Here is a 13,948-nt window from a genome sequence, read left to right as displayed (position 1 = left end):
TATCGAGGGTTCAGTGACCACAAAGACGTAACTCCATATTTTGCCAAAATGAGTATTTGATATCAAAATGTTCAGAAAAATGTGGGCTTTCCAGGAAACACAAATATTTAGCTCCACCCAACACCCCATTGACGTCAACGGCTAGTGAAACATAGACTTAACTCCTTAAGGCCCAAGTGCTCAGTGACACATAAACAACTTTTTTTTCTCAAAATGGCCAATATGGCGTTACATCTTTGTGTCACTGACCACTCGATATGTAAACAATCATAATGGAATAGCGGTTTGGCCAACATAAATGAAAGAGAGAGGGAGAGAGAGAGAGAGAATAAGAAAAGGAAAAGAATGGAAAGAGTTGCATCCAGAAAGAGTTGCATTCAGATCGTTACTCTCAAGTAGGCCTAAATATCAAGTGGAACATTTGACGTCTGTGGATACTAAACACCTTGATATTGTGTGATGTTCATATTGTTAGGTACAATGATTTATGCTATAAAATAATAGCTGCTGGTACTTCCTTGCATTAATACCGATATTACAGATAGTAAGCAAATAACTACCGTTGGTGAAGGTGATGGGACAAACTATCTCTTACGAGGCGACCTGGATGTAGCTATCTTTCCGAAGCGAAGCTGAGGAAAGATAGCGTATACATTCAGATCGGCGAGAAAGTGATAGTTTGCCATCGCCTGAAACCAAAAGGTGATTATTTGCTTTATATTCCACATCGGAAACATTTCACTTCTTTCGTCGTTTTAGAGCAACAAGTCATCAATTAACAGCTAGCAAACGGTGTACGATACGTACAGTGCATGGATGCACTACGGTGGTGTGACCATATAGTTTGCGCGTGGCCAAAGTGCGCGTACTATAACACTAAAAGTGCTTAAAGAGGAGAGCAATACGCAGCGTATAAAATGAAAGTGCGTTGCAGACATTGCGATGTGTAGATAATACTACTATCTACACAGTGCAACGAACTTTTTGCTTCTCCCAGCAATGATGGGTGAACTATCTTTCATCACGTGATTTACTTTCGACCAATCGTAGAGCAAGATTCTTAGTATGTGGAATATAAAAGCATTTATACACAACTTGTTTTGTGCTAATTAATAAAACAAGTTTAAGGCCTGGTCAGTTGCCAATCGAAAACGTCAACGACGACGTGATTTCCCAGCAAAAGCCCATCCTTCATACAAAATTGTAGGGTGGACCTCATACTTCAAAAAAAAAAAAACGCTATTGCTATCGACATCAGTCAAGTCTGGCCAGCTATTTAGTCTGCTCATGTTAAAAAACGCTTGCCTATATTAGAAAAATCTTTTTTTTGTAATGATTCCACAACGCGTGGGTCCGACAATTTCGGTATCGGGGCCTTCTGAAGAATTCGTTACTTTCTTGAGACCGACGGCCCATGAAACCGACATCTCGGTTTCTCGACCCCTTACACCTTTCTGAGGAATCTTGACACGTTTGCCGGTCTCGCAGTATGTTTTCTACTGTATGATGTCCCAAGGTCAGCGTACTAATAAACGCATCACGTTTTTATGAAAATCCCTCTAATCCCAGGGGCCATGTGTTCTAAACAAATATATTTTATGTTACAGGAAATGATGTTAATTGTCTGAACAAAGTGAATGTTTGCAGAACTAACCATTGGTGCATGTGCATACAATTAACCAATGACTTATTTGTTATGACATTTAACATCAATGATTCTTCTGCCAATAAGCTATATCTATTGATACATACGAAAATGTATAACCGTAGGTTTGTACGTCGGGTAACGGTTAAATATTGGTAAGGGCATATTTCCCTGCTTTGTCACTGTGGTCGTTGGCCTCGGTGCTTTGCTCAGTGTCCTTACTAAACAGCGATCCTCGGACACCATGCGAGCCAAAGAAGAGATCCCGGATGGCCAAACGAAACTCTGGATAGTTGACGGTATAGATGAGTGGATTTGCACACGTGTTGAAGAAAGCTACGATGACAAAGACGTGGTATAAGTGGCTGTAGAGGTACCATCGACCAACCAAATGTGAGTTGTAGGCAAGGAGCCCGGTACTATCCGCTGCCCAACAGACGATGAAAGTGATGATCACGACGAACATTATCTTGATGACCTTGCTACGAGCGGCGAGGAGACTTTGCGAGGGACCTGCGTTTTTTTGCTCCAGACGAGAATCGACTGACTTGACAGTCTGGGCTTGAAATCGTTCGGACCGTTGCCGTAGTGAGCGAGTAATAAGATAGTAGCACACAAGCATGATGATAGCAGGAAATATGAACCTGATCAAAAATACGAAGATTCCTAGAACGATCTGAATAGCAGAGTGGCTATAATTCACCACGCATTTTCCTGCAGTGCTATCGACCATCGTAGTCCCGAACGTGCGAGAGTTTAACGCGAAAGACAACAGCCATATTGCCAAAAACCAATATACCAGGCGTTTCGGTGTTACCCAAATCTTGAATTTAACAGGATGCAGGACCGCGATATATCGTTCAATAGCGATAGCTGTCAGGGTGAAGACCGATGAGCTGATAGATATCCAGAGGAATATCGACGAGTATACCAGCTTACACGCGACATTACCAAGAACAGTATCAGGTGCACCTGATAACTTCGGTTGAGGGATCATAAAGATCGAAGTGATGAAATCTGCTGCGGCTAATCCACCGATCAGGATATCGGTAGGCTTCTTGAATGACCGGCGATGGAACAGGACAAGCAGGACCAAGAGATTCCCGACAAGACCAAGACACGCCACTACAAGCTGAATGCTTATCCACCAAGACCACGTGATTGGTGTCCACAGCCAATCAGAGCTTGCCGTTTCATTCATTAATTCTGGATCCGTCATTGATGCATTTAAAGTGGCCAAGTCGCTGCTTACAGTTGTGGATTCGCTTCCCATTGCGATAAACACGTGCTTCGTTTAAGTTCGTAAAAGGAGAATCGTCAGAGTTTCGCAAAACTGCCAGCTCTACGCTTTACTTAGTTGAAGGAAGAAAGTTTATACTGGTTCAAAACTTTAGCAGAGAATTTTTTTTTTTTTTCCTTTTTTGCTGCACTTGAAGACCTAACTTGCTTGGAGATTTTGTCACGTTGGAGATCTGTTGGAACATACAAATTCAAAAAATCATTTTACTATGTAGACTAAGACACCAAAGGCAGAAACGTTGGTGTAATGTATTTTTTATTATATAACAATTCTAATCTACAAATGCAAATTAAACGAAATTTGAACTGTAGAATAATATCACGTTGTATACAAGCATTGTAAGTACAGTTTTCAGCATTTTCCTCTTGTTATGTTGAGTCGCATATAACAGTACGAAGGTATTACAGAAGATTTTGCACGTACACCCTTTCATATTCAAACGAACTATATGTTCATTTTCAAGAGATGGTCATCGGTTATGAAAAATAAGGAAAGAAAAAATGCAATGGACGTAGGACAGTTATTAATGGGGTTCAATAACTTGGCACCGCCATCGTGCAAAAATAATTTAATTATCTTCCATATCTTCCCTTTCTTCTCTGTGCGTGTAAATATGAGCTTGCCTTGCATTTTTAACAAATTCACCATACCAGTAGCAACGGATAATGAAAAGAGAACCGATGGTTATTGTCGTGTTGGGATCGGTGTCTTAGTTATTCGCAGTAGGAGAGGTACACAAATAATATGAAGAAGCAAGGAGAGACTTGTAATTCCTGAGTCACTATCAAGAGTATTTATTATCTCCAAACTTGGGAGAATCGAATCAGTCACATCATTACAAACTTCCACATATGTAAAACACAAGGTGAAGAGAGAGAGCCAGCTAGCAAGAGGGTCTTGATCTAATGGTGATCAAAACTCAACTCTCCCAGAAAACCAGAACATGTAATATTTATCCAGAAGGATACAACTAATATGAGGGTAGGTTACATTATGTCAAAGGGACAAAGACATGAATGAGAGCCGCCAAAATAATGGACTACTTCGTGGGCTTAAACGTAACAGTGGTGGTATTTCCTTGGAAAGAGATTATTGATGCACTTGGTCTTTCTATGGGGAAGGATTATAAAGATACAAAGAAGGCTTTTAAGTGCATCTCAAATATGAGGGTACATGTACTTTGGGGACAATACTACATAACATTATAGAAACCATAACCATTAAAAACAGTACGAGACAAGATGCGGGTATGAGATTCACCGCTATCTTTTTATCTTCTTCTTAATATAGTTGTTACCATATAATATGTCATAACAACTAATATAGATATGCGAGAAATTGTTATTCTTTTTTGTTGTTGATGTATTTCATTACATATTTTTTCTCCCAATTACAAATTAATTACAACATAAGAAACAAGTTATTATACTACCAATAATCTTCAAAATAAAGTACTTACATTGTAACATTAACATATTTCCACATATGCAAAGCTCGAAGACATGGCAATCCATTCTCAAAACTGATTACTAATTCCCTACAAAAATTTACATTGGAGAAGATCTTTGTCCTCTGTACATGTATAATAATAAATTATAATATTAATGATATTCAAAGAGGAAAGAAATTTTATTCATACGAGGATCTTTTTGAGCCTCTATTCCCATCTTGAATAATCTTGGATAGATTAAGTGGATGATATTTGACAGAATTAATGGGCACTTTTAAGTTTTTGTTTGTTTTTGCTTGGCTTTTGTTTTCTTCAAGTTTGTTAATAAGCCTGTCGACAGTTGTCACTTTTCGTTTTGTAAATTCTGTAGCTCTAAATTTCTGAGACTCATCTGTCCCGATGACCTGATCATAGGCCTTTATAATCTAGTAATTACACATGTGTATGGTACTAACAAATGGAGAAAATCCATCAATCAGGATACATATTTTATTTTTGATATTAAAGTCTTCGCTTTGGGATTACTCAGACTTTCACGATGCATGATTTAGAATGACATATGGAATCGTGTGAGACTAATCAGTTGAGGATCCGATAAACAATTTTATCATTTCGATGACCAGCAAATCTCTGCTTAGATAACTGTTCTAAATGGAGTGGGTAGAATATACTTAAAATTGCACAAATCTATGCCTTTGTATGACCTGTTGTTGAAAACGATGTACAGAAAGAAATCCCTTTTTTGTAATTGTTATGCTTCCCGGGAGAAACTTCAATTGTTTTATAGCTCACCCAGTAAATAAAAATCGCGTGCCAGATCTGTAATTGTGAGCACGCGATCTGTATTAATTTTACTGGGTGCAAGTCGAAAAATGTGTTAACAAAATTCTTGTTAAGATATCTATTAAACTTTTTGCTTTGATCGTAAATGTACATTGAATCATTATCTCAGTATACACTATTTTGACGAAACAATGACTTCATGAAACATTAATCGTAATCATCAAACTCACCTTCAAATGTATATGTAGTCAAGATGAAGAAACTGGAGATCAATCACTTCGGGTGGCTTTGAAGAAGTAGAAGAAATTACGAATGACACTCAGAGAGAAATGAGTTATATGTCGCGTGCAAAATGAAACCGATCTCAAATAATGTGGATTCAACATCAAGCATTTGTCAAGCCAAGGCCTTCTTATCCCCACCCGATGGAAAACAATTTAGCTTTGACAAAAGGCAAACACGATTGGTATTTCTCTATCTCGCTTTTCTTCGAATCATACCAATGTTATCTGCCTTCTCGACCGGTGAACAAACGAAGTATGAATACGCATAACTTATGATATACTCTCCATTTTTACCCGAGCCTTAAACCTCTGCCACACTGCCAAACCGAGTCCACACCGATACCCACCCGACCGATTCTTGGTCATTAGGGGTTACGTAATTTTCTGTTTGGTCACGGCGTTGGTCTGGTGTCGGCCTGTTTGGTGTGGCGGGGTCATGCTTTCAATTTCTCTTCTCCGCTGTACTTCTTTATAACCATTGTCACGTGTAATTTGTAACCTAATTTTGTTTGAATATAATTTTAGTTTGGAACATCACATGATCGTTGTTGTAAAAGTGAAGGGTTGTATTTGGTTTCATGCTATTGATGTCATGTTGGTTGTGGTTCACATGTAAGATCGAAAGTACGAATTGCATTGCAAATCACGCGCAAAAAACCATTAGCGATTAACAATGGCTCTATGAAAGTAAAGATGAGAGAGAGAGAGAGAGAGAGAGAGAGAGAGAGAGAGAGAATGGAGACGAATATAAACAGAGAGAGAATGGAGACAAATACAAATGGAGAGAATGGAGACAAATACAAATGGAGAGAATGGAGACAAATACAAATAGAGAGAGAGAGAGAGAGAGTGAGAGAAAAAGATAGGGAAAGAGAGAGAGAGAGGGCAGAGAGATCGAAAGATTCAAGATTCAAGATAATTTATTGTCATGTAAAACATACATAAAATTTGTTATTGGGCATTTGAAAGTGCATACATGTAAATAGATGTATACATACATACAAAAAATAAATTTTAACATAACGTTTAACAATCATCAAAAAAGGACAAATGGTATTAAAAAAAAGAACGCTAAAAACGAAACTTTTTACAGGTACAAAAAGGTCGCCGCAGTGCAGCGCCCTCTGTTTGATATGTAATAGGTAATTTGATTTTGTTAAGAAATTGCATGCTCCAATTAAAGAGGACAGATCTCAAGTTTGCTCCATTTTTTTTCTCCATGATTTTCTTCTGATCTCTCAGAAAGAAAGGAGAGTGGGAGACATCAGAAGAAAATCATTGACAAAAATGGGGCAAACTTGAGATCTGTCCTCTTGAATTGGAGCTTGCAATTTCTTAACAAAAATTAAATTGCCTATTTCATACCAATCCAAAATGACAATGAAAAATAGAGCAGGGAAATGAGCAACAGACCGTATTCTCGCAAAAGCATGAACTGAAAAGACTTTTTTTTTAAATCTCAGTTTTAATTTTTCCATTTTGGCCGCATAAGGTGAACATTCCTCTTTGAATTAACTCTGTCAAGAAACTTGAAGTTTTTAAAAAGCAAATCGACCCTTGTTTTAAAGATACTATGTGCCTTTTGCAGCCAACCTCAAATTCTGTAGAACTTTGCAGGAATTATGAATATGTCATGTATATCCTATCTGTAAAATTTAAACGTTAGCCGTGTCCTTATATTCAAATTATGCAAGGAAACCCGTTTACTTGATAGACTTCACTGTCAGACACTATTGTCAGTATTGAGTGACTGACTGGCTTTTTCTTCTTCTTTGGTAATAACATACAAACAAAAAGCTGTAAAGGATTTGTCTGCTACAATAACCCACTTCGTGTAATGGCCAAAATTAAACTGATTGAATCTTTGCGCAGCATAAAACGTACGACCATGCGGAACAATGGTCTGAAAATCAAGACTATTACTTATTGGCTCTATAGCTCCTAAATCGATTTGACAACTAATAGTCGTTATTTTCCCACTTAAAGACATTTTCAAACCAATTTTTTAAGGGGAGTTCTAAATTAGTATTATCTTTCAAATGCCGCTGGAATTTAACCTTTTAATTTTTAGTTTTTTTTGGGGGGGGGGCCTGCAAAAGGGACATAGTACCTTTAAGTTCATTTGTGTAAGAGAAGGAGAATTAGATAAACAGAACGGCGGAAGCTTGATATAAATCGGTCCAATAATAAGAAAGCTTTGAATGTTTGAAATATGGCATCACTAGGTCTATGCGAATATTAAATAGACAGTGTGGTAAAACTCTCTGTTTGTCGTTTACAAAAATATAATTTATTTCTTGTATTTCATTGAAGTGCCTTCTCCCTTTGGACACAACTCAAAATATATTATGGATAGCAATTATTGTTGGTCCAGGCCACTAATGAGAAAATTAATTTGTTGTTGTTGGAACAAACAGGAATGTCTGAATTCAACCACTATATCGCAGAGACACTACCTATTCACCGAATTGGAATAGCCAATTTCTATATTGATTACAACTATTTTAAATTCACAATTTTCTCATATTTGTTATCCAATTTCATTCAAACTGTCACCAGTCTATATTATTGCTCTTGTTTTTCTGCTTCGTCTAGAGTAGTTTCCTGTCATCATGTAAAAACGTATTGGATCACTGAACAGTGCGTGTTTTGTTTTGTTTAAATATGTGCCGACGATGATGTAAGACATACAAAATGTGATGTTTTAACGGATTTATAACGCATGTATAACGACATAAAAGGTGGATGGAAAAACAAACTTTTGAATAATTAAGACGAAGACCTCACGTAAGTGACGTTAAATAAATGTTAATGTAAAAATGATAATAAAATCATTTGGTTGATTTTGGATGGTATACATTCACTGTTATCATGTTTTAAAGAAAAACAAACCCATAAGAAACGTTAATGCACAGATCGACCCTAAGATGAATTTTCTGCAAAACCACTGTAATCGACAGAGAAAATCTGTTTAAAATTGAAAGAGAGAATACTCTCATTACATTAATCATTTATTTGTTTAATACCTTGGCTAGAGTAATATGCTTTGATATGATTCGTAGTAAAACGGGAGAGGGAGGCTTCTGAATCTTCGCTGATGGTGCCACTTCATATTTATGCATAACAAAATCATCCGATAGTGTACATCAACATTTTGCACGAAATATGGCATTTTACGTAAACACAGGTACAAAATAGTTTCTGAATATATAATTTTCGGCTTATCGATTACACACAAATTCAAAGTTACTATTTTCGGGGGGGAGGAGATTCCTACGCCTGCATAATCATGTTTGCAAACATGAGAGAGGAAGAGAGAGAGAGAGAGAGAGGGGAGAGGGAGAGGGAGAGGGAGAGAGAGAGAGAGAGAGAGAGGGAGTCAGGGTAGGGAGGGGAAGGGGAGGAAGAGAGGGGAGAGGGGAGGGTGTGGAGGGGGGTAGAAATAACAGAAAAAGAAAAAATCGAGAGGAAAATGAAATGAAATGAAAATCAAAAGAATAGAGCTTTTCTTGTAGAAGTAAAAAGCCTTTGCGGATATGCATTTCAATGTATTGTCTTTACGACTTTTTAAATATTCATACTTTTATATATATATATATATATATATATATATATATATATACTTTTTTAATATACATTGCTGATTTAAAAAAATGTAACCAATTTTGGTAGCTCCTGATTAAAAAGTCCTAACCAATATGACTTTGAAATTGATTTAATAATTAAGAATAAGTTATTTTATGTCCGATAATACCCTATTAATAATCTTTCTGCCATGGATGAATGAGCACCAGGGTCTTTAAAAAGTGTCGCCGTCAAAATCGCCTTGTACCGAGTTTGGGTGGGTCAGGCCATTATGAATGTGCTTCTTTGATCTTAAATCTATTTTGAAGAGCCTAATAAATTCTTGTCTCATGATATCTAAGTTCTCTTTGCTCACTTTCTCGCTGGACCATTTCACACGGGTATAAGGAGCATAAGGTGTTTATCTCAAATAGCGAATGAAACTTCAAAGGTTACTTTGCCCAAATGCAAGAAAGAACACATAATGATAATAGATATCAAAGAAATTGACAGTAAACTTTCATGAAAAAAGAAAGCATCCTAAATAAACTTTATCCATTTTTGTATCACTCAATGAGAAGGTTGCTTAAACAAGGGATTCGAATGAACTCAAGATTGTATTCATCATAACGAAGAGAATCTCATAAATGTTACTTGTATCAAGTAATTCCTTGAGTTTGAGTTATTATTAACACCTTTTTTTTCAAGTGCCTAATAGTCAATGTTAATAAATTAGCAAATTTGTAAATGCGATTACACACACATAATAGCTTTTGACCCACGTTTATTGCTTCAGCCCAAACTTGGTACAAGAGGATTTTGACAATACTTTTTTGAAAAGTCTCCTGTTCAGTCATCCTTGACAGCATACTTGTGAAAATAGTATTATTTTACATGGTATAAGTTCTTCTTCACAATGAAATTTGATAAAACTTCTCATAGCTTGTAACATTTTAATTAGAAGCTACCAAAGTTGGGTACTCTTTGTATATGCAATGTACTATAACTAAGGAAGGTGAAAACAAATATTTATAAATAGACGGACAGATGGGAGATGGTGAGAAAAGAATATATATAAATAAATGTCTGTAATAATATAAAAACTGGAAGGGAGCCATTGTTACTTACGCACAAGGTTGAACTTGAGCCACCCCTATACAAGTGATGCAATAATCGCGATTACGAAGATGAGAATAATCGACCACATGTTGGTCGAGACACCAGTCATTGAGAACGTCTTCGGTAAGCAGTTTTGTCTTTACCAAACCTAGGAGGAATCTGCAGCTCCTTGACTGATCATGCAGTAGGTCAGAATTCAGAAGAGGTGCCACACCACGACGGCAAAGGCTCAATAATGACGTTCGTACCAGGCAGCAACTTCCAGGTGTTTGTACATTAAACTAGGAAACGACAACTGCTTTCTCTCTCTCTCTCTCTCTCTCTCTCTCTCTCTCTTTGTATATATCCTTTTTTTTAATACATGTAGATCAGAGTACTTTTGCAAAGTTTTGTTCTTCTTTAGATCGTGTGAGCATGAGTGCCCGATCCCGGGTGAGGAAAGAAAGATCATGAGAGTTCAAAATAACAGGGAATAATAACAATAATAATAGGCATTTGTATAGCGCCGTCTGTCTAGACAATGCTATCCCGAGGCGCACAAGAAAAATAGAAAGAATGAGAAGGTTTGGACGAGAAAGTTCGGATGAGTGTCATAGTGCCAAGTACAGGTATTGTTTAACAAAACGATAAGATTTCAGCTTGGATTTAAAGGTCTCTAAGGATGTTATGATTCTCAAATTAAATGGTAAATTATTCCAAAGACACCCACCTAGTATTCGGCCTAGGCCTACTTTTTGAAAATGTGGGGAAAATCCCCAAACATGATCTCGCAAACAAAGTATACTATCTTTGCTGCAAGGACTACTTGTACTAGGCAAATTTCCCGATTGTCAGTCGCTGTGCACAGTAAGACTAGGCTGAGCTGATTTGATGCAGCAAGTGACTGCCAGAGCTAGACTCTACTCAATACTTTAGGATTTGTGGTAAAGTGTCAAATTAGAGTCTGTGCGTGCAGACTGGTTTCCTAGCGTGGATTCCTTGACCATTACGATAGTAAAAGATTAAGTAGGCATGTGTACAGGGGCGGTGATCCCGGGGGGACGGGGAGGGGACACGTCCCCCCTCAATTTTTTTAGGGGGGAGGATCGTCCCCCCGGTAAAATTTGGAAAAGTGCCCCCAAAATGTATAGCAAATACTGACTAAAGACTGCAACACACTTTCAGGCTCAGGAGGGCACTAGAATGCAGCGTTTAGACTAAAATAATTCCCCTCGCGTAATATCCTTCAAAACGTACAAGTAAATACCGCATTGCGTCCCCCCCCCCCCGGTCATGAAAATAAATCGCCACCCTGGCTGTGTAAGTCAAAATCCCTCCGGTTCAAGTTTAATTTGAATATCCATATCGTTGGGAATAACTATAGATTCATGTGTTAAAGTAATTTTTTCCTGTTTTTTTTTTCTTGTGCCAAATGACTGTGGCTCCCAGTCGCGTACTGACCAAGATAAGAGCTGGGGTCTCACAAAGTCCTACCTTCCCCCATCTTCTCGTGGGTATGTGAGCCGGAGCCTGAAGGGCGGTTTTTTTCTTTCAAAGTGCTACACATCCCATCCCCATCCCAAAGATCGAGTTGATATTTTGTTGTTTGTTGTTTTGATCTTGGTGTTTTCATTTGTTTAAATTGTCACTCTTTGTTACGTTAATTTGTTTGTTTGTTCTGGTTTTGCTGAATTTTCGGACGCCAGTTGTGCTCCCCATCAGCTACCTTATCCCCCCCCCCCCCCCCAGCTACACTGGTAAGATAATATTCACTAGGGAATATGAACAATTTAAACCCTTTCTATTTCACGTGAGAATGTACTTAATTGTTACGTGAAACAATTTGTTTTATTACTTCCTAAAATCATCAGGAGGTTTGTGGACCCAGGATATAACATGTTTTCCTTTTATCTTATGGCCAAGGACGTCATAACCTGTTCTGTTTCGATGCTGTGTTAAATTCTTGTTTAAACCTACAAAGTAAGTTGAATTCCTCTATGACACATGATTTTACCAGGCGTTTCAATTAATCAAAAATGAACGAAAAGGAAAGAAAAGAAAGAAAGAAAGAAAGAAGAAAAACATTGGAAGGAAGAAAGAAAGAAAGAAATTAAACTAGAGCTTCATTTTTTTAACGAGTCTCCCAGAAGTGCCAACTTTACAACGGGGAAATGTTCCCTCTTTTTCATATTTTTTAAAATCTTATAATTTTGTTATGATCGCTCGCTTCCGACGATCACACTCAACTGCAAAGCATGGTGGTGAAGCATTATCTTGGACCTTGTAAAGAGAAAATCTTTAAAATTCATCTCTGATAATGTAGTAGGAGTGTATACAAATGTTTTTACATTTTTTTCTGGTTTAAGGTTACTCTTTTCAGGTGAGCATCACAAAAAAAAGGAAATTAGTTTTCTTGGAAAGGAATGAGAAAATAAATATATCAAAATATCTTTATTTTAAAAATTGGTTAATAATGAGGAAACGTTACTGCAAATAAAATGTAATGAATCCATTAAATGACCAACCTGCCATTCCTTACTTTACTGTCTATCATCACCGATTCTTTTGTTACTTTGTATGTACAAATCTTGCATTTTATGGTCAAATAAATAAACATATTAATTAATCAATTAATAACACTAATAATATAAACAGTAATGATAACAATGGTAATAATAATGCTAATAATACTATTAGTAATGATAATCATCATCATCATCATCATCATCTTAAGAATAATAATAACAAAAATAATGATAACATCAAGCAATCTTCAATATCTTCGTGAAAAGCATTATAAATTATTTAAACACTGAGCCATCCCTTTTCCTCATTTTTAATTAATTACATCTGTTTTGCCTGTTTTTTTTTTGTTTTTTTTTGGTGTGATTTGTGTTTTAAGTTGAGCACCAGATGCCACAGATTTTAAATCCATTTGGCAAAAGGCCAGAATTTTCGCTAAATGTGTTTTTTCTTACAGCAGTGGCGGATCCAGGAATTGATCTGCCTTGCACCCCCCCCCCCCCCCCCCTCCCCCCCAGAAAAAAAAAATTGGGGCCGCATAAAAAGAGGGGAGGAGCAACGGAAAAAAAAGGGGAAAAGAAAGAGAACTAGATATGTAATACTTGTTTGTAACAAGTATAGGAGGTCTCTTCCATCTAAAATCTGAGAGAAAATAGAGCAAAATAAGCGAGATACTGCTAAAAAAAAAAACAATGTCATGTAGATTCACGATGTGAACTACATGTAATTTCACCTCCCATATGCATAACACGCAAATTAAGAAATTTCTGTCTTGTGGCCTTTAATCAAGATAACTAATAACAATTTTGACAAAATCAATAGGTGATACGTACGTATCACCTAACTAGACTTTAATTCGTCACTTTGACGAATTAGGCGATACGTATGCTAATGTTATAATGAAACATGGATTTTCACGATCTTAAATTATCTTATAAAATCCTCTTCACATTATGGCCTATCCATATGTCAATTTTCATCTGTGTAGCCTTGATCATTATGGATCTATCTTGTGCTTTAAAGGTACTATGTCCCATTGCAGGCCAAACAAAAAACGCAAAGAATAAATTCCAACTCTCAGTATACAATAATGAAAAGAAGTGCTGCTAGTAAGCGAGTTCACGGTTGCAGTCTGAGCATGAGCAGATAAAGGTCATTGCAGAACAAATTTTGAAATACACGGAGGCGATATTCTGGATACGTGCTCATGAAAGTTATGTAACATTATGTATTCATGCAAATTCAGTGCACTTCATGATACACAGGTGAAAGTATTCTTTGAAAAGAGGGGAAAATTTTTT

General features: G+C 36.9%; 1 protein-coding gene across 2 annotated transcripts; it reads right to left on the bottom strand.

Annotated features, from left to right (window-relative positions):
* Positions 1-717: 717 nt before the first annotated feature.
* On the bottom strand, positions 718-5,921 carry LOC100891288 (cholecystokinin receptor type A). 2 transcript variants are annotated; one of them, XM_003727217.3, is made up of 2 exons: positions 5,409-5,921; positions 718-3,117 (listed from the first exon to the last, which is right to left on the bottom strand). In XM_003727217.3, exon 2 carries the CDS (start codon positions 2,916-2,918, stop codon positions 1,791-1,793), a length of 1,128 nt encoding a protein of 375 aa, XP_003727265.2. In that variant the 5' UTR covers positions 2,919-3,117; positions 5,409-5,921; the 3' UTR covers positions 718-1,790. The 2 variants fall into 2 exon arrangements, with proteins under 2 accessions (XP_003727265.2, XP_030845985.1); XM_030990125.1 differs by lacking the exon at positions 5,409-5,921 and adding an exon at positions 3,596-3,994.
* Between the last annotated feature and the right edge of the window lie 8,027 nt (positions 5,922-13,948).

This window comes from Strongylocentrotus purpuratus, unplaced genomic scaffold, assembly GCF_000002235.5.
Source record: "Strongylocentrotus purpuratus isolate Spur 01 unplaced genomic scaffold, Spur_5.0 spur5_scaffold_19, whole genome shotgun sequence".
Taxonomy (NCBI): domain Eukaryota; kingdom Metazoa; phylum Echinodermata; class Echinoidea; order Camarodonta; family Strongylocentrotidae; genus Strongylocentrotus; species Strongylocentrotus purpuratus.
The sequence above is the reverse complement of the archived record's forward strand: the minus strand, read 5'-3'. Positions and strand labels throughout refer to the sequence as shown.